At 46.8% G+C, this 26,118-nt stretch overlaps 1 protein-coding gene and 1 long non-coding RNA gene across 2 annotated transcripts in view; one reads left to right on the forward strand and one right to left on the reverse strand.

The window, feature by feature from the left end:
* Nucleotides 1-9,695, forward strand: part of dnaaf9 (dynein axonemal assembly factor 9) — a 90,494-nt gene extending 80,799 nt beyond the window's left edge. Inside the window, exons 31-35 of the mRNA XM_052495876.1 lie at nt 3,079-3,153; nt 4,436-4,647; nt 9,136-9,201; nt 9,295-9,388; nt 9,521-9,695. Of these exons, the coding sequence (XP_052351836.1) occupies nt 3,079-3,153; nt 4,436-4,647; nt 9,136-9,201; nt 9,295-9,388; nt 9,521-9,627 (554 nt within the window). The 3' untranslated portion in view covers nt 9,628-9,695. The remainder of the gene's footprint in view (nt 1-3,078; nt 3,154-4,435; nt 4,648-9,135; nt 9,202-9,294; nt 9,389-9,520) is intronic.
* Nucleotides 9,696-10,297: 602 nt separating this feature from the next.
* Nucleotides 10,298-11,623, reverse strand: LOC127915651 (uncharacterized). Its single transcript, XR_008091496.1, has 6 exons — nt 11,501-11,623; nt 11,319-11,448; nt 11,134-11,263; nt 10,670-11,085; nt 10,494-10,623; nt 10,298-10,337 (listed from the first exon to the last, which is right to left on the reverse strand). It is a non-coding gene; the product is annotated as an uncharacterized LOC127915651 (long non-coding RNA).
* Nucleotides 11,624-26,118: the final 14,495 nt, after the last annotated feature.

Below are 26,118 nucleotides of genomic sequence, written 5' to 3' on the forward strand. Positions count from 1 at the left end.
TCACCTTCATTTAGGCAGAAGCTAGAAGCTTTTAAGGAGCCTTTTGGTCCAAGACTTGGCGCTCTGGTACCGCTTGCTGTGCGGTAGTAGAGAGAACAGTCTATGACTTGGGTGGTCTTTGACAATTTTTAGGGTCTTCCTCTGACACCGCCTGGTATAGAGGTCTTGGATGGCAGGGAGATTGGCACGGTGATGTACTGGGCTGTACGGTGATGTACTGGGCTGTACGGTGATGTACTGGGCTGTACGGTGATGTACTGGGCTGTACGGTGATGTACTGGGCTGTACGGTGATGTACTGGGCTGTACGGTGATGTACTGGGCTGTACGGTGATGTACTGGGCTGTACGGTGATGTACTGGGCTGTACGGTGATGTACTGGGCTGTACGGTGATGTACTGGGCTGTACGGTGATGTACTGGGCTGTACGGTGATGTACTGGGCTGCACGGTGATGTACTGGGCTGCACGGTGATGTACTGGGCTGTACGGTGATGTACTGGGCTGCACGGTGATGTACTGGGCTGCACGGTGATGTACTGGGCTGTACGGTGATGTACTGGGCTGTACGGTGATGTACTGGGCTGTACGGTGATGTACTGGGCTGTACGGTGATGTACTGGGCTGTACGGTGATGTACTGGGCTGCACGGTGATGTACTGGGCTGCACGGTGATGTACTGGGCTGCACGGTGATGTACTGGGCTGCACGGTGATGTACTGGGCTGCACGGTGATGTACTGGGCTGCACGGTGATGTACTGGGCTGTACGGTGATGTACTGGGCTGTACGGTGATGTACTGGTCTGTACGGTGATGTACTGGGCTGCACGGTGATGTACTGGGCTGCACGGTGATGTACTGGGCTGTACGGTGATGTACTGGGCTGTACGGTGATGTACTGGGCTGTACGGTGATGTACTGGGCTGCACGGTGATGTACTGGGCTGTACGGTGATGTACTGGGCTGTACGGTGATGTACTGGGCTGCACGGTGATGTACTGGGCTGCACGGTGATGTACTGGGCTGCACGGTGATGTACTGGGCTGCACGGTGATGTACTGGGCTGCACGGTGATGTACTGGGCTGCACGGTGATGTACTGGGCTGTACGGTGATGTACTGGGCTGCACGGTGATGTACTGGGCTGCACGGTGATGTACTGGGCTGTACGGTGATGTACTGGGCTGCACGGTGATGTACTGGGCTGCACGGTGATGTACTGGGCTGCACGGTGATGTACTGGGCTGTACGGTGATGTACTGGGCTGTACGGTGATGTACTGGGCTGCACGGTGATGTACTGGGCTGCACGGTGATGTACTGGGCTGTACGGTGATGTACTGGGCTGCACGGTGATGTACTGGGCTGCACGGTGATGTACTGGGCTGTACGGTGATGTACTGGGCTGTACGGTGATGTACTGGGCTGCACGGTGATGTACTGGGCTGCACGGTGATGTACTGGGCTGTACGGTGATGTACTGGGCTGCACGGTGATGTACTGGGCTGTACGGTGATGTACTTGGCTGTACGGTGATGTACTGGGCTGCACGGTGATGTACTGGTCTGTACGGTGATGTACTGGGCTGCACGGTGATGTACTGGGCTGTACGGTGATGTACTGGGCTGTACGGTGATGTACTGGGCTGTACGGTGATGTACTGGGCTGCACGGTGATGTACTGGGCTGCACGGTGATGTACTGGGCTGTACGGTGATGTTCTGGTCTGTACGGTGATGTACTGGGCTGTACGGTGATGTACTGGTCTGTACGGTGATGTACTGGTCTGTACGGTGATGTACTGGGCTGCACGGTGATGTACGGTGATGTACTGGGCTGTACGGTGATGTACGGTGATGTACTGGGCTGTACGGTGATGTACTGGGCTGTACGGTGATGTACTGGGCTGTACAAAGCGGTGATGTACTGGTCTGCGGTGATGTACTGGTCTGTACGGTGATGTACTGGGCTGTACGGTGATGTACGGTGATGTACTGGGCTGTACGGTGATGTACGGTGATGTACTGGGCTGTACGGTGATGTACGGTGATGTACTGGGCTGTAAACGGGGTGATGTACGGTGATGTACTGGGCTGTACGGTGATGTACTGGGCTGACGGTGATGTACGGTGATGTACTGGGCTGTACGGTGATGTACGGTGATGTACGGTGATGTACGGTGATGTACTGGGCTGTACGGTGATGTACTGGGCTGTACGGTGATGTACGGTGATGTACTGGGCTGTACGGTGATGTACGGTGATGTACTGGGCTGTACGGTGATGTACGGTGATGTACTGGGCTGTACGGTGATTACTGGGCTGTACGGTGATGTACGGTGATGTACTGGGCTGTACGGTGATGTACGGTGATGTACGGTGATGTACTGGGCTGTACGGTGATGTACGGTGATGTACGGTGATGTACTGGGCTGTTTACGGTGATGTACTGGGCTGCACGGTGATGTACTGGGCTGCACGGTGATGTACTGGGCTGACGGTGATGTACTGGGCTGTACGGTGATGTTCTGGTCTGTACGGTGATGTAATGATGTACTGGGCTTACGGTGATGTGCGGTGATGTACTGGGCTGTACGGTGATGTACTGGTCTGTACGGTGATGTACTGGGCTGTTGGTGATGTACTGGGCTGTACGGTGATGTACTGGTCTGTACGGTGATGTACTGGGCTGCACGGTGATGTACTGGTCTGTACGGTGATGTACTGGGCTGTACGGTGATGTACTGGTCTGTACGGTGATGTACTGGGCTGCACGGTGATGTACTGGGCTGCACGGTGATGTACTGGGCTGTACGGTGATGTACTGGGCTGTACGGTGATGTACTGGTCTGTACGGTGATGTACTGGGCTGTACGCACTACCCTCTGTAGCGCCTTACGGTCAGAAGCCAAAGCAGTTGCCATACCAGGCGGTGATGCAGCCAGTCAAGATGCTCTCAATGGTGCAGCTGTAGAACTTTTCGAGGATCTATATAGTGTACAGTACAATGCTTAACCATGTATATTAAACAGTAGGATATTTTATACAGTTGAATATCCTACCAGTCTCTCTCTGCCCCCTAGCCTTCAAGTCAGCTCTGAGACCAAACCCTTTCAGAGGAAACGTCTACAACGTCTCGGGGAAGGTCCTCTTCTCTGGTAGGGTTTTTCTGTTATTCTCCCTCACTGACAATATACACAACATCACTCTGTGCAATGATGGTGACGATTGAGTATAAATGTTTACTTGTACTACTTATCAATAATCATACAAGTATTATTTGAGATGTCTTCTGCCTTGTGTTCTAATACTAAATGCCAACATTTAACCTGTACTTGCATTCCCAGTTGTGAGTATTATTAGATAAAGGTTTGTCCTCAAGGCAGGCAGCACCAGCTGATGGTAGGAAACTGAGCTCCTTCACTCTCCACTGGTTTAGTTTGTTTGAGTAGTTTCTCCTCACTTTATTCATACAGACGTTTGTGTGACGTTGTTGAATGAGGAGAGTGCAGAATGAAGAGAGTGCAGAATGAAGAGAGTGCAGAATGAAGAGAGTGCAGAATGAAGAGAGTGCAGAATGAAGAGAGTGCAGAATGAAGAGAGCAGAATGAAGAGAGTGCAGAATGAAGAGAGTGCAGAATGAAGAGAGTGCAGAATGAAGAGAGTGCAGAATGAAGAGAGTGCAGAATGAAGAGAGTGCAGAATGAAGAGAGTGCAGAATGAAGAGTGCAGAATGAAGAGAGTGCAGAATGAAGAGAGTGCAGAATGAAGAGAGTGCAGAATGAAGAGAGTGCAGAATGAAGAGAGTGCAGAATGAAGAGAGTGCAGAATGAAGAGAGTGCAGAATGAAGAGAGTGCAGAATGAAGAGAGTGCAGAATGAAGAGAGTGCAGAATGAAGAGAGTGCAGAATGAAGAGAGTGCAGAATGAAGAGAGTGCAGAATGAAGAGGGTGCAGAATGAAGGGAGAGCAGAATGAAGGAGAGCAGAATGAAGGAGAGCAGAATGAAGGGAGAGCAGAATGAAGGAGAGCAGAATGAAGAGAGAGCAGAATGAAGAGAGAGCAGAATGAAGGGAGAGCAGAATGAAGGGAGAGCAGAATGAAGGGAGAGCAGAATGAAGGGAGAGCAGATGTTTGTGGAAGTTGAATGATTCTGGAGCTGGTGGTCCTTGGCGTGTTCCTTACTAGTTTCTCTGAATTTTAAGTTACTGTCCATTGAATTTGGTTTATTCGTGTCTTCTATTGAATGTTCCATGTTGTTTGAGTCATTCTGGAGTTGGATCATGGATAGATGGATGGATGTTGTAGCACTGAACCCCTCCTCATCCTCAGCATGCTGTTTGGTATATGTAGCTGCCACAGTGGTAGGTCCATCAGACCAGTCATTAGGACCATCAGACAGGTCAGTGAGATGCTGAGATATCTCCATGTTCTTCTCCAGACTCTGAGAGGATGATGGAGGTGAGCTACAACACTGTGAGTGGGAACCTCCGTATCACTCAGCAGCCCTTGGGGGACAGCCACCAGGGGGACAGCCACCAGGGGGACAGCCACCAGGGGGACCAGGAACCCTCTGGATGCTTCCTGCTGTTCCATGGAGTGGGATTGACACAGGAGGTCCTGAAGGACTGGCTGAGGATCTGTGTAAAACAGGTACAAGACTGACTGACCAACTACTGGAACTCACAGCTCATCTAACTCACCATCTAACTGACCAACTACTGGAACTCACAGCTCATCTAACTGACCAACTACTGGAACTCACAGCTCATCTAACTGACCATCTAACTGACCAACTACTGGAACTCACAGCTCATCTAACTGACCAACTACTGGAACTCACAGCTCATCTAACTGACCAACTACTGGAACTCACAGCTCATCTAACTGACCATCTAACTGGCCATCCAACTGACCATCCAACTGACCATCTAACTGGCCATCCAACTGACCAACTAACTGACCAACTAACCATCCAACTGACCAACTATCCAACTGGCCATCCAACTGACCATCTAACTGGCCATCTAACTGGCCATCTAACTGGCCATCTAACTGGCCATCCAACTGGCCATCCAACTGGCCATCTAACTGACCAACTGGCCATAACTGATCCAACTCCATCCAACTGACCATCTAACTGGACCATCTAACTGACCAACTACTGGAACTCACAGCTCATCTAACTGGCCATCCAACTGGCCATCCAACTGGCCATCCAACTGACCATCTAACTGGCCATCTAACTGGCCATCCAACTGGCCATCCAACTGACCATCCAACTGACCATCTAACTGACCATCCAACTGGCCATCTAACTGGCCATCCAACTGACCATCCAACTGACCATCTAACTGACCATCTAACTGGCCATCTAACTGACCATCTCTAACTGGCCATCTAACTGGCCATCTAACTGACCAACTAACTGACCAACTAACTGGCCATCCAACTGACCAACTAACTGACCAACTAACTGGCCATCCAACTGACCAACTAACTGGCCATCCAACTGACCATCTAACTGGCCATCCAACTGGCCATCCAACTGGCCATCCAACTGGCCATCTAACTGGAACTCATCTAACTGGCCATCCAACTGGCCATCCAACTGGCCATCTAACTGACCATCCAACTGACCATCTAACTGACCAACTAACTGGCCAACTGACATCAGCTCATCTAACTGGCCATCCAACTGGCCATCCAACTGGCCATCCAACTGGCCATCCAACTGACCATCTAACTGACCATCTAACTGGAACATCCAACTGACCATCTAACTGGCCATCCAACTGACCATCCAACTCACAGCCATCCAACTGGCCATCCAACTGACCATCCAACTGGCCATCCAACTGACCATCCAACTGACCATCTAACTGACCATCTAACTGACCATCCAACTGGCCATCCAACTGGCCATCCAACTGGCCATCCAACTGGCCATCCAACTGACCATCCAACTGGCCATCCAACTGGCCATCCAACTGACCATCCCATCCAACTGGCCATCTAACTGGCCATCTAACTGGCCATCCAACTGACCATCCAACTGACCAACTACTGGCCAACTCACAGCTCATCCAACTGGCCATCCAACTTGCCATCCAACTGACCATCTAACTGGCCATCTAACTGACCAACTACTGGAACTCACAGCTCATCTAACTGGCCATCCAACTGGCCATCCAACTGGCCATCCAACTGGCCATCTAACTGGCCATCCAACTGGCCATCCAACTGGCCATCCAACTGACCATCCAACTGGCCATCTAACTGGCCATCCAACTGGCCATCCAACTGGCCATCCAACTGGCCATCCAACTGGCCATCTAACTGGCCATCTAACTGACCATCTAACTGGCCATCCAACTGGCCATCCAACTGACCATCTAACTGACCATCCAACTGGCCATCCAACTGACCATCCAACTGGCCATCTAACTGACCATCCAACTGGCCATCTAACTGACCATCTAACTGGCCATCCAACTGACCATCTAACTGGCCATCCAACTGACCATCCAACTGGCCATCCAACTGGCCATCCAACTGGCCATCCAACTGACCATCTAACTGGCCATCCAACTGGCCATCCAACTGACCATCTAACTGGCCATCTAACAACTGGCTCATCTAACTGGCCATCCAACTGACCATCCAACTGGCCATCCAACTGACCATCTAACTGGCCATCCAACTGGCCATCTAACTGACCATCTAACTGAACATCAACAGACTCATCTAATTGGCCATCCAACTGGCCATCTAACTGGCCATCCAACTGGCCATCAACTGACCATCCAACTGGCCATCTGGCCATCCAAACCATCAACTGACCATCCAACTGGCCATCCAACTGGCCATCTAACTGGCCATCCAACTGACCATCTAACTGACCAACTACTGGAACTCACAGCTCATCTAACTGGCCATCCAACTGACCATCCAACTGGCCATCCAACTGACCATCCAACTGGCCATCCAACTGACCATCCAACTGGCCATCCAACTGGCCATCCAACTGACCATCCAACTGGCCATCTAACTGGCCATCCAACTGACCATCTAACTGACCAACTACTGGAACTCACAGCTCATCTAACTGGCCATCCAACTGGCCATCCAACTGGCCATCCAACTGGCCATCCAACTGGCCATCCAACTGACCATCCAACTGGCCATCCAACTGACCATCTAACTGACCAACTACTGGAACTCACAGCTCATCTAACTGGCCATCTAACTGACCAACTACTGGAACCATCCAACTGGCCATCTAACTGGCCATCCAACTGGCCATCTAACTGACCATCTAACTGGCCATCTAACTGGCCATCCAACTGACCATCTAACATCCAACTGGCCATCCAACTGACCATCTAACTGGCCATCCAACTGGCCATCCAACTGGCCATCTGGCCATCCACTGCCATCAACTGGCCATCCAACTGACCATCCAACTGACCAGCTCCAACTGGCCATCTAACTGACCATCTAACTGGCCATCTAACTGACCATCTAACGGAACTCACAGCTCATCTAACTGACCATCTAACTGACCATCTAACTGACCATCTACTGGAACTCACAGCTCATCTAACTGACCATCTAACTGACCATCTAACGGAACTCACAGCTCATCTAACTGACCATCTAACTGACCATCTAACTGGCCATCTAACTGACCATCTAACGAACTCACAGCTCATCTAACTGACCATCTAACTGACCAGCTAACTGACCAACTACTGGAACTCACAGCTCATCTAACTCTAACTGACCAGCTAACTGACCAGCTACTGGAACTCACAGCTCATCTAACTGACCAGCTAACTGACCAGCTAACTGACCATCTAACTGACCAACTACTGGAACTCACAGCTCATCTAACTGACCATCTAACTGACCAGCTAACTGACCAGCTACTGGAACTCACAGCTCATCTAACTGACCAGCTAACTGACCAGCTACTGGAACTCACAGCTCATCTAACTGACCAGCTAACTGACCATCTACTGGAACTCACAGCTCATCTAACTGGCCATCTAACTGGCCATCTAACTGACCACCTAACTGACCATCTAACTGACCATCTAACTGACCATCTACTGGAACTCACAGCTCATCTAACTGGCCATCTAACTGACCATCTAACTGGCCATCTAACTGACCATCTAACTGACCATCTACTGGAACTCACAGCTCATCTAACTGGCCATCTAACTGGCCATCTAACTGACCATCTAACTGACCATCTAACTGACCATCTAACTGGCCATCTAACTGACCATCTATCTGACCATCTACTGACCATCTAACTGACCATCTAAACTCACAGCTCATCTAACTGACCATCTAACTGACCATCTACTGGAACTCACAGCTCATCTAACTGGCCATTGAACTGACCATCTAACTGAACTCACAGCTCATCTAACTGGCCATCCAACTGGCCATCTAACTGGCCATCTAACTGGCCATCCAACTGGCCATCCAACTGACCATCCAACTGGCCATCCAACTGGCCATCTAACTGACCAACTACTGGAACTCACAGCTCATCTAACTGACCATCTAACTGACCATCTAACTGACCATCTAACTGACCATCTAACTGGCCATCTAACTGACCATCTAACTGACCATCTAACTGACCATCTAACTGGCCATCTAACTGGCCATCTAACTGACCATCTAACTGACCATCTAACTGATCATCTAACTGACCATCTAACTGACCATCTAACTGATCATCTAACTGACCATCTAACTGATCATCTAACTGACCATCTAACTGACCATCTAACTGGCCATCTAACTGATCATCTAACTGACCAACTACTGGAACTCACAGCTCATCTAACTGACCATCTAATTGACCATCTAACTGACCATCTAACTGGCCATCTAACTGACCATCTAACTGACCATCTAACTGACCATCTAACTGACCATCTAACTGACCATCTAACTGGCCATCTAACTGATCATCTAACTGACCATCTAACTGGCCATCTAACTGACCATCTAACTGATCATCTACTGTGCTGTAGACAAGTTTCAGAGGTTGATCGTATTGTAACCTAAACATCAGAGGTAATATACTCATCTTGGTATCTGTGGTCTTGTTTTCAGAAGGAGGTGAGGAAGGTGAAGAAGACCCACACCAGCCTCTCTCATCAGGAAATCAGGACCATCCATGTGAGTGTTCCTCTAACATATCATTGTTCCTCTCTCTTGACCTGCCTGTCCGTCTGTGTTCCTGTCGGTCAACCTGCCTGTTTCTGTGTTCAGGTGAAGAGACATCTGGACCCTCTGCCTCCAGGCTTCTTCTACAACGGACAACAGTACGTCAGTTTCTTTGGAGACAAGAACAACTTCCATCCACGTATCCTTTTATCGCTGCTGTCTGTCCTCAACACAACCATCTAATACGACACCTGACAACACTATTCCACTGAATGGTTTGTTGTTGATGAGTAGTAGGTGGTGTAGCTGTCCTTACATCAAGCCCCTGCAGAAATGGACCAGTTCATAGCGGAGTATGTTGAGGAGGCCAACCGAGAGATCGACCTCTTCAACAATCAGCTGGAGCAGCAGCAGCACCGGGACCTGTTTGACCCTTAGTGACCCCCAAGGTTGGGGTTAGAGGTCGTCTGTCTCGTCCTTTTAATGTTTGTCCTCCTCAGCACATCTCAAAGGGAAGCAAAGGGGGAAACTATACCATACATCCTGTCACCTCCACTATACCATACATCCTGTCACCTCCACTATACCATACATCCTGTCACCTCCACTATACCATACATCCTGTCACCTCCACTATACCATACATCCTGTCACCTCCACTATACCATACATCCTGTCACCTCCACTATACCATACATCCTGTCACCTCCACTATACCATACATCCTGTCACCTCCACTATACCATACATCCTGTCACCTCCACTATACCATACATCCTGTCACCTCCACTATACCATACATCCTGTCACCTCCACTATACCATACATCCTGTCACCTCCACTATACCATACATCCTGTCACCTCCACTATACCATACATCCTGTCACCTCCACTATACCATACATCCTGTCACCTCCACTATACCGTACATCCTGTCACCTCCACTATACCGTACATCCTGTCACCTCCACTATACCGTACATCCTGTCACCTCCACTATACCATACATCCTGTCACCTCCACTATACCATACATCCTGTCACCTCCACTATACCGTACATCCTGTCACCTCCACTATACCGTACATCCTGTCACCTCCACTATACCATACATCCTGTCACCTCCACTATACCGTACATCCTGTCACCTCCACTATACCATACATCCTGTCACCTCCACTATACCGTACATACTGTCACCTCCACTATACCGTACATACTGTCACCTCCACTATACCGTACATCCTGTCACCTCCACTATACCGTACATCCTGTCACCTCCACTATACCGTACATACTGTCACCTCCACTATACCGTACATCCTGTCACCTCCACTATACCGTACATCCTGTCACCTCCACTATACCATACATACTGTCACCTCCACTATACCATACATCCTGTCACCTCCACTATACCATACATACTGTCACCTCCACTATACCATACATACTGTCACCTCCACTGTCATCCTGTCACCTCCACTATACCATACATCCTGTCACCTCCACTATACCATACATCCTGTCACCTCCACTATACCATACATCCTGTCACCTCCACTATACCATACATCCTGTCACCTCCACTATACCATACATCCTGTCACCTCCACTATACCATACATCCTGTCACCTCCACTATACCATACATCCTGTCACCTCCACTATACCATACATCCTGTCACCTCCACTATACCATACATCCTGTCACCTCCACTATACCATACATCCTGTCACCTCCACTATACCGTACATCCTGTCACCTCCACTATACCGTACATCCTGTCACCTCCACTATACCGTACATCCTGTCACCTCCACTATACCGTACATCCTGTCACCTCCACTATACCATACATCCTGTCACCTCCACTATACCATACATCCTGTCACCTCCACTATACCATACATCCTGTCACCTCCACTATACCATCCTGTCACCTCCACTATACCATACATCCTGTCACCTCCACTATACCATACATCCTGTCACCTCCACTATACCATACATCCTGTCACCTCCACTATACCATACATCCTGTCACCTCCACTATACCATACATCCTGTCACCTCCACTATACCATACATACTGTCACCTCCACTATACCATACATGGGACTGTCACCTCCACTATACCATACATCCTGTCACCTCCACTATACCGTACATCCTGTCACCTCCACTATACCATACATCCTGTCACCTCCACTATACCATACATCCTGTCACCTCCACTATACCATACATCCTGTCACCTCCACTATACCATACATCCTGTCACCTCCACTATACCGTACATCCTGTCACCTCCACTATACCGTACATCCTGTCACCTCCACTATACCATACATCCTGTCACCTCCACTATACCGTACATCCTGTCACCTCCACTATACCGTACATCCTGTCACCTCCACTATACCGTACATCCTGTCACCTCCACTATACCATACATATTGTCACCATACATATAGGGGTGATAAACATGAATCAAGACATTATTATGGTGAGAGAGCACAAGTTTTCTGTCCAGATAAGAGGTTCAACTTTACATTGTCATTCAGTATCATCCTAGGTAGGTTTCTAATAGACCAGTAGAATTGGTTCTATTTGTAGCCTGGCTGTTGGCATTATTAAAACACTCCTTTCTTGTCTACTTTCCTGACCTGTCATACGATGCACAGCCCACCTGTTAGTTAGCTGCTGTCAGTATCACGCTGTGTAGCTGTTCTCACTGGCTCTACTGTGCTAATAGCTTGTATCAGTGTCAGACTTGGTGAGAGGAAGTGGACGCAGAGCTGTGAACTTTGAATAGACAGCCTGTAGCTGTCAATCCCTGGTGTGGTGATAGAAACTGTCTCCTGTTGTAAATACTAGCTAGACCGTCACCCAGCTCTAGTCAGCATAGCAACGTGGTCCTCAGTAACATAATGTCATGGTGATCAAACATCAACAATAACATTACTCCTCCCCTTTCACACAACCACCTAACATGCTGTGGGTGGGATACTGGTTGGAATGGGGATGGTCTGAAATCAATTAGTCTAGTTTAGGCCAGTTTGGGCTGGTTTAGGCCGGTTTTGGTTAGGAGGGTTTGGGCTGGTTTAGGCCACTTTGGGTTAGGAGGGTTTGGGCTGGTTTAGGCCACTTTGGGTTAGGAGGGTTTGGGCTGGTTTAGGCCACTTTGGGTTAGGAGGGTTTGGGCTGGTTTAGGAGGGTTTGGGCTGGTTTAGGCCACTTTGGGTTAGGAGGGTTTGGGCTGGTTTAGGCCACTTTGGGTTAGGAGGGTTTGGGCTGGCTTAGGCCACTTTGGGTTAGGAGGGTTTGGGCTGGTTTAGGCCACTTTGGTCTGGATTGGGAGGGTTTGGGTTGAGGGTGTTTGAGGGATGGGGAGGGTAGGACTGGTGTTGGCCAGATAAGGGCTGAGGAATGAGTTAGTAGTGGTGTATTACAGGGATGAGTAGGGTCAGAGGTCAGGGTCTTAGTAATGGTGTATTACAGGGATGGGTAGGGTCAGGGGTCAGAGTTAGTGTTCTTGACCACATGCAGTTCCTTGATGTGGGACTTAATCTGCGTCCACTACCTGTTAGATAGATGGGTGTTGGAGGTAGCTTACATGTTCTCTCAGGACTACCTGTCGTGATGTTCCTGGAGATGGGACTTAATCTGTGTCCACTACCTGTTAGATAGATGGGACTTAACCTGTGTCCACTACCTGTTAGATAGATGGGACTTAACCTGCGTCCACTACCTGTTAGATAGATGGGACTTAATCTGCGTCCACTACCTGTTAGATAGTTATATATATATATGCCATTTAGCAAGACGCTTTTATCCAAAGCGACTTACAGTCATGTGTGCATACATTCTACGTATGGGTGGTCCCGGGGATCGAACCCACTACCCTGGCGTTACAAGCACCATGCTCTACCAACTGAGCTACAGAAGGACCACAAGTTGGGACTTAACCTGTGTCCACTACCTGTTAGATAGATGGGACTTAACCTGTGTCCACTACCTGTTAGATAGATGGGACTTAACCTGTGTCCACTACCTGTTAGATAGATGGGACTTAATCTGTGTCCACTACCTGTTAGATAGATGGGACTTAATCTGTGTCCACTACCTGTTAGATAGATGGGACTTAATCTGCGTCCACTACCTGTTAGATAGATGGGACTTAACCTGCTGTCCACTACCTGTTAGATAGATGGGACTTAATCTCGTCCACTACCTGTTAGATAGATGGGACTTAACCTGTGTCCACTACCTGTTAGATAGATGGGACTTAACCTGTGTCCACTACCTGTTAGATAGATGGGACTTAATCTGTGTCCACTACCTGTTAGATAGATGGGACTTAATCTGTGTCCACTACCTGTTAGATAGATGGGACTTAATCTGCGTCCACTACCTGTTAGATAGATGGGACTTAACCTGTGTCCACTACCTGTTAGATAGATGGGACTTAATCTGTGTCCACTACCTGTTAGATAGATGGGACTTAACCTGTGTCCACTACCTGTTAGATAGATGGGACTTAACCTGTGTCCACTACCTGTTAGATAGATGGGACTTAACCTGTGTCCACTACCTGTTAGATAGATGGGACTTAACCTGCGTCCACTACCTGTTAGATAGATGGGACTTAATCTGTGTCCACTACCTGTTAGATAGATGGGACTTAATCTGTGTCCACTACCTGTTAGATAGATGGGACTTAACCTGTGTCCACTACCTGTTAGATAGATGGGACTTAACCTGCGTCCACTACCTGTTAGATAGATGGGACTTAATCTGTGTCCACTACCTGTTAGATAGTTGGGATTTAACCTGTGTCCACTACCTGTTAGATAGATGGGACTTAACCTGTGTCCACTACCTGTTAGATAGATGGGACTTAACCTGTGTCCACTACCTGTTAGGTAGTTGGGATTTAACCTGTGTCCACTACCTGTTAGATAGATGGGACTTAACCTGCGTCCACTACCTGTTAGATAGATGGGACTTAAGCTGTGTCCACTACCTGTTAGGTAGATGGAATATAAAATGTGTCCACTACCTGTTAGATAGATGGAATTTCAAATTAGAAAATAACAGAATATTTGACAATATCAGTTGACAGAACAGTTACGGTCTGCTAATTTAGCTCCACTCACCTGGAGAACAGTTACGGTCTGCTAATTTAGCTCCACTCACCAGGAGAACAGTTACGGTCTGCTAATTTAGCTCCACTCACCTGGAGAACAGTTACGGTCTGCTAATTTAGCTCCACTCACCTGAAGAACAGTTACGGTCTGCTAATTTAGCTCCACTCACCAGGAGAACAGTTACGGTCTGCTAATAAAGCTCCACTCACCAGGAGAACAGTTACGGTCTGCTAATTTAGCTCCACTCACCAGTCCATCTATATCTATCTATCTACCAAGTGCAATTGTACTCTGTTTTTATATGTATTTTAACTACCTTCACAGAACTATTTTAAGGACTAGCTGATTAAATCAGGGCCGTGTTCTCAGTCTCAACATTGGAGTGAGTTGAGATTTGCTTGACGTTTAGTACCATGCTGACCTAATCCAAAGCACTGGAGACTAACGCTCTGTGTCTGTCTCCGTATGACTGGAGTCTCTTCTGACGAGTCCTCTTGTCTGCTTAGAGCAAAAAACGATTTTCATTCGCAATACCACAGAGACCTGTCTTAGTTGAGTCAGAGACACAGAGCCATAACTGAGGGTGATTGATATCCTACAGAATAAGACTGAAGATGCCATAAGTACAGGTCTTAATGGGCGGTGTTTGGAAACAGACACTGATTGGTCTACGGTGTAGCTGTCAGTCCTTAAAGGGTTCTAGGGGGTTATTGTTGAACATGTTTGTGATATTAACTTAGTAGCACATAAGATGCCACACTATCTGCATGTGTTAGGATGTCCTTTTAATATATATATATCTATGATATATTCTGATACTATTGCCTTTCACCAAACTGGTATAACCAAGAGAAAATTATCACATTTATTTTACAAAACTGGTGAGAATTGAAGTACCTCGGACACCACTAGAGTATTTTTGTAATGCTGTGAATTGAACAGAGAAAAAGCTAAGAGTCAATCTTTTTCTCACACAATTGAATAAATAAGCAAAACAGAGAAATGTTGTGAGACGTGATGTTTCTCTGGTCCAGCAGTGCCTTGGCCCGTTACTTTACGGCTAAGAAATAATCCTGTTCAGAGCTCCAGCCCCCTCTAGTCTACATGCTACTGTACATGACGGGGCTGGAGGCTGAGGAACCGTCCTGAAACGGTATTTGGTGAAAGGAACCGTCCTGAAACAGCCTGGGTACCAGTCTATTTGTGCCATCATGCCACGCCTTGCCGGTTTGGCATGACAAGGAGTTGAGATGATGACAAACAGATCTGGGACCAGCTATCTTAAACAGTGTTGGTGAAAGGACTGAATCAATGGAATTGTTCTTTAAGCAATGTGTTACTCAGCCAAAGGGGGCAGTAAGCCCCGGGGGAAGGGGAGGTCACTCGAGGGCTCACACCGTTTCAACTAGTAAATAAATGATACGAAGCCACAATGATTCTGAATGGAAACCGGGGTCCTCGTGGTTCTGGTTTCAAAGCTGTTGTCAAAAATGAGGATGATGAGTTAGTGGTTAAAGTAGAGCAGCCTACCCTGTCCTAGTGGTTAAAGTAGAGCAGCCTACCCTGTCCTAGTGGTTAAAGTAGAGCAGCCTACCCTGTCCTAGTGGTTAAAGTAGAGCAGCCTACCCTGTCCTAGTGGTTAAAGTAGAGCAGCCTACCCTGTCCTAGTGGTTAAAGTAGAGCAGCCTACCCTGTCCTAGTGGTTAAAGTAGAGCAGCCTACCCTGTCCTAGTGGTTAAAGTAGAGCAGCCTACCCTGTCCTAGTGGTTAAAGTAGAGCAGCCTACCCTGTCCTAGTGGTTAAAGTAGAGCAGCCTACCCTGTCCTAGTGGTTAACTTAGTGGTTAAAGTAGAGCAGCCTACCCTGTCCTAGTGGTTAACTTAGTGGTTAAAGTAGAGCAGCCTACCCTGTCCTAGTGGTTAACTTAGTGGTTAAAGTAGAGCAGCCTACCCTGTCCTAGTGGTTAACTTAGTGGTTAAAGTAGAGCAGCCTACCCTGTCCTATTTAGGGTATCGGTCAGCTGATTGGTTAGGTGACGCACCTTATTGCTCAGTGGGCCCCAGAGAAAAAGCCCTCTAGAGGTTCTCCCCTGTAACTCAGAGCTAAATCTATGCTTCTGATGTCACTCTTCTTACTCAACCCTCTGGCTGTGTTGTATTCATGCTGTATGTGGAGGCTAGCGGCTTGAAGCTGAAGTTATAGGACAAAAACAAAGTTTAGTGTTTATTGTTTTTTTTATGAGGGAAATGTGATGAGTATGTTCTAAACAAATTTAAATGTTCTGAAGATTGGCTCCAAGGTTCCAGAGAGCCAACATTTGGAATTTATGCACTTTGATGAAAACTGACATTTGAATTCATTGTATTTTTATGTTTTGTAATGGAGTAATTATCTCACCTGTAGTCAAAGTGATCTTTCACATGCCTACAGTAACCTACCTATACAGTACCCCGACTTCAACAGTCTTTAGGTGTTAAAAGGAATCACAAGTTTCAGTGGGAGTAATAACTCAGGTATATAGGTCTATAGGAGGGTTATAGGTCAAGGCCCAGATTCACAAAACCTTCTTAAGAAGATATTTCTTCTTAACTGCCATGTATTCCTTAACTATAGACTACAGATGAAAGTTCAGCCAAGTTGGTATTCCTCAAAAAGCTTCTTGGACATGTTCTTGTGTTATTTCATGTTTCTCTTCAAGTAAAAATATAAGAAGAAATTAGATTATTGAAAATATAGTTTGTTCTTGGACATTTTCTTAATTCCAAGATATCTAAACCCCTGTCTTAAACTCAGGGCAGTGAGATAATAAACTAATTAAGTCAATTGAACATATTTCATTCACTCAAACTTCATCTGAAAGTTTCAGTATTGATTATTTGAAACCCCAAAACATGTTTTAGAACAGTCATCTCAGTATGAAATATGCTAACATGATTGTCATTGCTCGCTAGACACTATAGCTAGCTAAAAACAGTTTGCCTAGTGACAATAATTTTAAGAAGATAGTTAAGTTTGTAAGAAAATGATAAAATCTTAACATATTGTTGAAGAATTGCACTTGTGAACTATCTTATGAACTTATAATTGTTTTCTTAAGAAGGTTCTTAAGTTTTTGCATAAGAATGTTTTGTAAATCTGGGCCCAGGTTTCCACACCTGTAACAGTGGGTTACACCCTGTCAAACACTACTGATGGTTCAGTAGTGGTTAGTCTGCCAATCCTAATCAGAAGATGATAGCCCATAGTTTTTCCCCCTAATACAATCTTATAACAACTACATTTATATGTTTGGAAAAGTATTGATTTAAGTTGGAGGTAGTTTATGGCATGAACATGGTGGTAAACTAAAGACTCTTTTCACCTCTACAACCAAGTTATTACATCTGTAACGTAACTATATTAATACAATTGATTAATATATTGCCTCAAAGGATTTTCGATGTGGAATCCAATAAGCTGAAAGAGGGAATTTGGTGAAGTGAACTTAAAGTGCCAAAATGTTTTTGAGGATGATTAATTGAATCGCATTTGCACAAAACTACTGTAACTTTAGTTTTTTCCTGTGACTGATGCTTTTATAATCTTATTGTGTTATTTATTGCACCAAGTAATCCATTAAAATATTGATATGGTTAAATAGTCTCATTATTTTTGTCATTGTCAGATATGATTGTATTTACTGTACCTTCATGTATTCAAACCCCTGGATTTCTTCAGAATTATATGGATTTAATTGTAATTTATTCGACAAAATAATCTGTGAAAGTGGAATAAATGTTTTACTTTTTTAAAGATGAATAACAAATAATGAACTAAAATATAGTCTTTACATAAGCCCCTTTGTTTGGGCAAGCCTACATTAGTTCAGTAAGATGTGGCTTAACAAGTCACATAACTTACATGGACTCACTTTGTGTGTAATAATAGAGTTTAGCATGATTTATGACTAACCCTTTATCTGTCCCACATACATACATACATCTGTAAGGTCCCTCTGTCAAGTGCTGAATTCCAGCACAGATTCAACTACAAAGATCAGGGAGCTTTTTGAAAGCCTCAAAGGGCAGTGATTGAATCCTACTGCTCTGATGCTCGTCGGATGTGGCAGGGTTTGCAAACTATTATGGACTACAAAGACAAAAACAACTGCGAGCTGCCCAGTGACACGAGCCTACCAGACAAACTAAATGACTTCTATGCACGCTTCAAGGCAAGCAACACTGAGGCATGCATGGGAGCTCCAGCTGTTCCGGACGACTGTGTGATCACGCTCTCCGTAGCCGATGTGAGTAAGACCTTTAAACAGGTCACCATTCACAACCATTCACACGGGTTACCAGGACGTGTACTCCGAGCATGCGCTGACCAACTGGCAAGTGTCTTCACTGACATTTTCAACCTGTCCCTGACCGAGTCTGTAATACCAACATGTTTCAAGCAGACCACCATAGACCCTGTGCTCAAGAACACCATGGTAACCTGCCTAAATGACTACCGACCTGTAGCACACATCTGTAGCCATGAAGTGCTTTGAAAGGCTGGTAATGGCTCACATCAACACCGTTATCCCAGAAACACTAGACCCACTCCAATTTGCATACCGCCCCAACAGATCCACAGATTACGCAACCTCTACTGCACTCCACACTGCCCTCCCACCTGGACAAGAGGAACACCTTTGTGATAATGCTATACATTGACTACAGCTCAGTGTTCAACACTATAGTGCCCTCAAAGCTCATCACTAAATCAAATTTTATTGGTCACATGGTTAGCAGATGTTAATAATGCGAGTGTAGCGAAATGCTTGTGCTTCTAGTTCCGACCGTGCAGTAATATCAAGTAATCTAACAATTACCACCTTATTGACATAAGTGTATGTACACATGAATAAGAATATGTACATATAAATATATGAATGAGCGATGGCCGTGCGGCATAGGCAAGATGCAGTAGATGGTATAGAGTACAGTATTTACATATGAGATGAGTAATGTACAGTATGTAAATATTATATAAAGTGCCATTGTTTAAAGTGACTAGTGATACATTTATTACATCCCATTTTTAATTATTAAAGTGGCTAGAGATTTGAGTCAGTATGTTGGCAGCCACTCAATGTTAGTGGTGGCTGTTTAACAGTCTGATGGCCTTGAGATAGAAGCTGTTTTTCAGTCTCTCGGTCCCAGCTTTGATGCACCTGTACTGACCTCGCCTTCTGGATGATAGCGGGGTGAACAGGCAGTGGTTCGGGTGGTTGTTGTCCTTGATGATCTTTATGGCCTTCCTGTAACATCGGGTTGTGTAGGTGTCCTGGAGGGCAGGTAGTTTGCCCCCGGTGATGCTTTACGCAGACCTCACTACCCTCTGGAGAGCCTTACGGTTGAGGGCGGAGCAGTTGCCGTACCAGGCGGTGATACAGGATGCTCTCAATTGTGCATCTGTAAAAGTTTATGAGTGTTTTTGGTGACAAGCCAAATTTGTTCAGTCTCCTGAGGTTGAAGAGGCGCTGTTGCACCTTCTTCACCATGCTGTCTGTGTTGGTTTCAGTTTGTCCGTGATGTGTTCGCCGAGGAACTTAAAACTTTCCACTTTCTCCACTACTGTCCCGTCGATGTGGATAGGGGGTGCTGCTGTTACCTGAAGTCCATGATCATCTCCTTTTTGTTTTGTTGACGTTGAGTGTGAGGTTATTTTCCTGACACCAAACTCCGAGGGCCCTCACCTCTTCCCTGTAGGGCGTCTCATCGTTGTTGGTAATCAGGCCTACCACTGTTGTGTCGTCTGCAAACTTGATGATTGAGTTGGAGACGTGCTTGGCCACACAGTCATGGGTGAACAGGGAGTACAGGAGAGGGCTGAGAACACACCCTTGTGGGGCCCCAGTGTTGAGGATCAGCGGGGTGGAGATGTTTCCTACCCTCACCACCTGGGGGCGGCCCGTCAGGAAGTCCAGGATCCAGTTGCATAGGGCGAGGTTCAGACCCAGGGTCTCGAGCTTGATGACGAGTTTGTAGGGTACTATGGTGTTAAATGCTGAGCTGTAGTCAATGAACAGCATTCTCACATAGGTATTCCTCTTGCCCAGATGGGTTAGGGCAGTGTGGTTGTGATTGCGTCGTCTGTGGACCTATTGTGGCAGTAAGCAAATTGGAGTGGGTCTAGGGTATCAGGTAGGGTGGAGGTGATATGGTCCTTGACTAGTCTCTCAAAGCACTTCATGATGACGGAAGTGAGTGCTACGAGGTGGTAGTCGTTTAGCTCAGTTACCTTAGCTTTCTTGTGAATAGGAACAATGGTGGCCCTCTTGAAGCAAGTGGGAACAGCAGACTGGGATAGGGATTGATTGAATATGTCCGTAAACACACCAGCCAGCTGGTCTGCTCATGCTCTGAGGACGCGGCTAGGGATGACATTTGGGCCGGCAGCCTTGCGAGTGTTAACACGTTTAAATGTTTTACTCACGTTGGCCACGGTGAAGGAGAGTCGGCAGGTTTTTGTAGCGGGCCGTGTTGGTGGCACTGTATTGTCCTCAAAGTGAGCAAAGAATCTGTTTAGTCTGCCTGGGAGCAAGGCATCGTGGTCCACAACGGGGCTGGTTTTGTTTTTGTAGTCCGTGATTGACTGTAGACCCTGCCACATACCTCTCGTGTCTGAGCCGTTGGACCCCCACTAAGCTTAAGTTCCTGGGACTAAACATCTCCCTCTGCAACTGGATCCTGGATTTCCCGACGGGCCGCCCCTAGGTGGTAAGGGTAGGTAACAACACATCTGCCACACTCATCTTCAACACGGGGGCCCCTCAGCGGTCCGTGCTCAGTCCCCGCCTGTACTCCTTGTTCACCCATGACTGCATGACCAAGCACAACACCATCATTAAGTTTGTCGATGACACAACAGTGGTAGGCCTGATCACTGACAACGATGAGATGGCCTATAGAGAGGAAGTCAGCAGAGACCTGACCATGTGGTGCCTGGACAACAACCTCTCCCTCAACGTGATCAAGACAAAGGAGATGAACATGAACTACAGGAAAAGGAGGGCCGAGCACGCCCCCATTCTCATCGACGGGGCTGTAGTGGAGCAGGTTGAGAGCTTCAAGTTCCTTGGTGTCCACATCACCAACGAAATGTCATGGTCCAAACACACCAAGACAGTCGTGAAGAGGGCACGACAAAACCTATTCCCCCTAAAAACACTGAAAAGATTTGTGAAGCTTCATGCCACCCAGGACCTCTATACCAGGCGGTGTCAGAGGAAGGGCCTACAAATGGCCAAAGACTCCAGCCTCCCTACTCATAGACTGTTCTCTCTGCTACCACACGGCAAGCATTACCGGAACGCCAAGTCTAGGTCCAAAAGGCTTCTTAACAGCTTCTACCCCAAAGCCAATAGACTCCTGAACAACTAACCAAATGGCTACCCTGCTGCTACTGTCTGTTCATCGTCTTTGCATGGTCACTTTACCTCTACCTGCATTTACATATTACCTCGACTAACCTGTGCCCCCGCATATTTTTTACTTATTTAACCAGGTAGGCCAGTTGAGAACCAGTTCTCATTTACAACTGCAGCCTGGCCAAGATAAAACAAATCAGTGCTACAAAAACAACAACAACAGAGTTTCACATAAACAAACGTACAGTCAATAACACAATATAATTTTTTTTTAAAAATCTATGTACAGTGTGTGCAAATGTAGAAGAGTAGGGAGGTAGGCAATAAATAAGCCATAGAGGCGAAATAATTACAATTATTCAAGTAGAGATACTGGGTTGCAAAAGAGCAAGAGGGTGATAATATGGGGATGAGGTAGTTGGGTGGGCTATTTACAGATGGGCTGTGTACAGGTACAGTGATCGGTAAGCTGCTCTAACAGCTGATGCTTAAAGTTAGAGCGGGAGATATAAGTCTCCAGCTTCAGTGATTTTTGCAATTCGTTCCAGTCATTGGCAGTAGAGAACTGGAAGGAAAGGCAGCCAAAGGAAGTGTTGGCTTTGGAGATGACCAATGAAAAATACCTGCTGGAGCGCATGCTACGGGTGGGTGTTGCTTTGATGACCAGTGAGCTGAGATAAGGTGGGGCTTTACCTAGCGAAGACGTAAAGATGACCTGGAGCCAGTGGGTTTGGCGACGAATATGTAGTGAGAGCCAGCCAACGAGAGTATGCAGGTCGCAGTGGTGGGTAGTATATGGGGCTTTGGTGACAAAACGGATGCCACTGTGATAGACTACATGCTGAGTACAGTGTTGGAGGCTATTTTGTAAATGCCGAAGTCAAGGATCGGTAGTATAGTCAGTTTTACGAGGGTATGTTTGGCAGCATAAGTGAAGGAGGCTTTGTTGCGAAATAGGAAGCCAGTTCTAGATTTAATTTTAGATTGGAGATGTTTAATGTGAGTCTGAAAGGAGAGTTTACAGTCTCACCAGACACCTAGGTATTTGTAGATGTCCACATATTCTATGTCAGAACCGTCCAGAGTAGTGATGCTATTTGGGCGTGTAGGTGTGGGCAGCAATCGGTTGAAGAGCATGCATTTAGTTATACTAGCATTTAGAAGCAGTTGGAGGCCACGGAAGGGCCAGATGTATACAGAATGGTGTCGTCTGCGTAGAGGTGGATCAGAGAATCACCAGCAGTAAGAGTGACATCATTGATGTATACAGAGAAGAGAGTCGGCCCGAGAATTTAACCTTGTGGCACCCCCATAGAGACTGCCAGAGGCCAGGACAACAGGCCCTCCGATTTGACACACTGAACTCTATCAGAGAGGTAGTTGGTGAACAAGGCGAGGCAGTCGTTTGAGAAACCAAGGCTGTTGAGTGTGCCAATAAGAATGCAGTGATTGGCAGAGTCAAAAGCCTTGGCCAGGTCGATGAAGACGGCTGCACAGTACTGTCTTTTATCGATGGCGATTATGATATTGTTTAGAACCGTGAGCATGGCTGAGGTGCACCCATGACTAGCTCGGAAACCTAATTGCATAGTGGAGATGGCATGGTGGGATTCAAAAATGGTTGGTGATCTGTTAACTTGGTTGATGTAGGGGGGTGCTGAGATGTTGTCCGGGGTAGGAGAAGTCAGGTGGAAAGCATGGCCAGCCATAGAGAAATGCTTATTGAAATGATCGATTATCGTAGATTTATCGGTGGTGACAGTGTTTCCGAGCCTCAGTGCAGTGGGCAGCTGGGAGGAGGTGCTCTCTTATTCTCCATGGACTTTGCAGTGTCCCAGAAGGAGGTGCTCTTATTCTCCATGGACTTTACAGTGTCCCAGAAGGAGGTGCTCTTGTTCTCCATGGACTTTACAGTGTCCCAGAAGGAGGTGCTCTTATTCTCCATGGACTTTACAGTGTCCCAAAACCTTTTGAACTTAGTGCTACAAAAAGCACATTTCTGTTTGAAAAAGCTTGTCTTAGCTTTCCTAACTGACTGAGTACATTGGTTCCCGACTTCCCTGAAAAGTTGCATATCGCGGGGGCTATTCAATGCTAATGCAGAACGCCACAGGATGTTTTTGTGCTGGTCAAGGGCAGTCATGTCTGGGGTGTACCAAGGGCTTTATCTGTTCCTGGTTCTACATTTTTTTAATGCGGCATGCGTTGACCAGGCATCCTCTACTGGCGGAACGAGATCAATATCCTTCCAGGATACCTGGGCCAGGTTGATTAGAAAGGCTTGCTCACTGAAGTGTTTTAGGGAGTATTTGACAGTGATGAGGGGCGGTCTGACCGCAGACACATTACGCACACGGGCAATGAGGCAGTGATTTCTGAGATCCTGATTGAAAACAGCAGAGGTGTATTTAGAGGGAAGTTTGTCAGGGTGATATCTCAGAGGGTGCTCATGGTTACGGATTTAGGGTTGTACCTGGTAGGTTCCTTGATAATTTGTGTGAGATTAAGGGCATGTATCTTAAATTGTAGGACGGCCGGGGTGTTAAGCATATCCCAGTTTAGGTCACCTGACAGTACGAACTCTGAAGATATATGGGAGGCAATCAATTCACACATGGTGTCCAGGGCACAGCTGGGGGCTGAAGATGTTTTTATTTTTTTTTTTTTTTTACCTTTATTTAACCAGGCAAGTCAGTTAAGAACACATTCTTAACTGAAGGGGGTAATAAGATGGTCTATAGCAAGCGGCAATAGTAAGAGCCTTGTTTCTGGAAAGGTGGATTTTTATAAGTAGAAGATTGAACTGTTTGGGTACAGACCTGGATATTATGACAGAACTCTGCAAGCTATCTCTGCAGTAGATTGCAACTCCGCCCCCTTTGGCAGTTCTATCTTGTCAGAAAATGTTATAGTTAGGGATGTACATTTCAGGATTTTTGGTGGTCTTCCTAAACCAGGATTCAGACACGGCTAGGACATAAGGGTTGGCAGAGTGTGCTAAAGCAGTGAATAAAACAAACTTAGGGAGGAGGCTTCTAATGTTAACATGCATGAAACCAAGGCTTTTATGGTTACAGAAGTCAACAAATGAGAGCACCTAGGGAATAGGTGTGGTACTGGGGGCTACAGGGGTTAACCTCTACATCACCAGAGGAGGAGTAGGATAAGGGTACGGCTAAAGGCTATAAGAACTGGTTGTCTAGTGCGTTCGGAACAGTAAAAGGAGCAGATTTCTGGGTGTTGAAGAATAGATTCAAGGCATAATGTACAGACAAGGGTATGGTAGAATGTGAGTACAGTGGAGGTAAACCTAGGCATTGAGTGACGATGAGAGGTTTTGTCTCTAGGGGCACCATTTAAGCCAGGGTAGGTCAGCGCATGTGTGGGGGGTGGAACTAAAGGGCGAGCTAAGGCATATTGAGCAGAGCTGGAGTCTCTACAGGGAAATAAGACAGAAATCACTAACCAAAACAGCAATGGACAAGACATATTGACGTTAGGGAGAGGCATGTGTAACTGAGTGATCATAGGGTCCAGTGAGTAGCTAGGCGAGCTGGAGACAGCGATTCAGCCAGCTAGCAGGCCGGGGCTAGCAGATGGGCCTCAAGGGGACGTTGCGACGGAAGAACCTTTTGAAACCCCCTCGGCAGACCAGTCGTGATGGATCAGTGGGGCTCCGTGTCGGCAGCAAAGGGTTCAGGCCAATTGGCAAAAGAGGTATTTAAGCCCAGGAATTGTCTGATGGATCTCTTCGGTTAGCCGGGAGATGGGTCTAGCTCGAGGCTAGCTCCAGGCTAACTGGTGCTGGTTTCGGGACAGAGACATTAGCCAGGATTAGCCACTCGGGTAGTAGCTAGCTAGCTGCAATGATCCGGAGTAAAGGTTCAGAGCTTACTGTAGGAATCTGGAGATGTGGTAGAGAAAAGCAGTCCCATATGCTCTGGGTTGATATCGCATTGTGCAGACTGGCAGGAGTTGACCAGGTTGAGGCTGTCTGATGTCCAAGTTAACGGGGATGACCGCTAGCAGTGGCTAACTGACGACTAGCTAGTAGCTAGTTAGCTGTCTAGCTTCTGAAGGGGGTATAAAATAGCAGATCTATACCACATTGGGTGAGGCAGGTTGTAGGAATGACCGCTAGCAGTGGCTAACTGACTAGTAGCTAGTTAGCTGTCTAGCTTCTGAAGGGGCTAATAAATAGCAGATCCATACCACATTGGGTGAGGTGGGTTGACTACTAGCTAGTAGCTAGTTAGCTGTCTAGCTTCTGAAGGGGGTAAACAATAGCAGATCTATACCACATTGGGTGACTACTAGCTAGTAGCTAGTTAGCTGTCTAGCTTCTGAAGGGGGTAATATGGACAGTGATGGTGTAG

The sequence above is a fragment of the Oncorhynchus keta genome, chromosome 35 (assembly GCF_023373465.1).
Source record: "Oncorhynchus keta strain PuntledgeMale-10-30-2019 chromosome 35, Oket_V2, whole genome shotgun sequence".
In the NCBI taxonomy this organism is placed as follows: domain Eukaryota; kingdom Metazoa; phylum Chordata; class Actinopteri; order Salmoniformes; family Salmonidae; genus Oncorhynchus; species Oncorhynchus keta.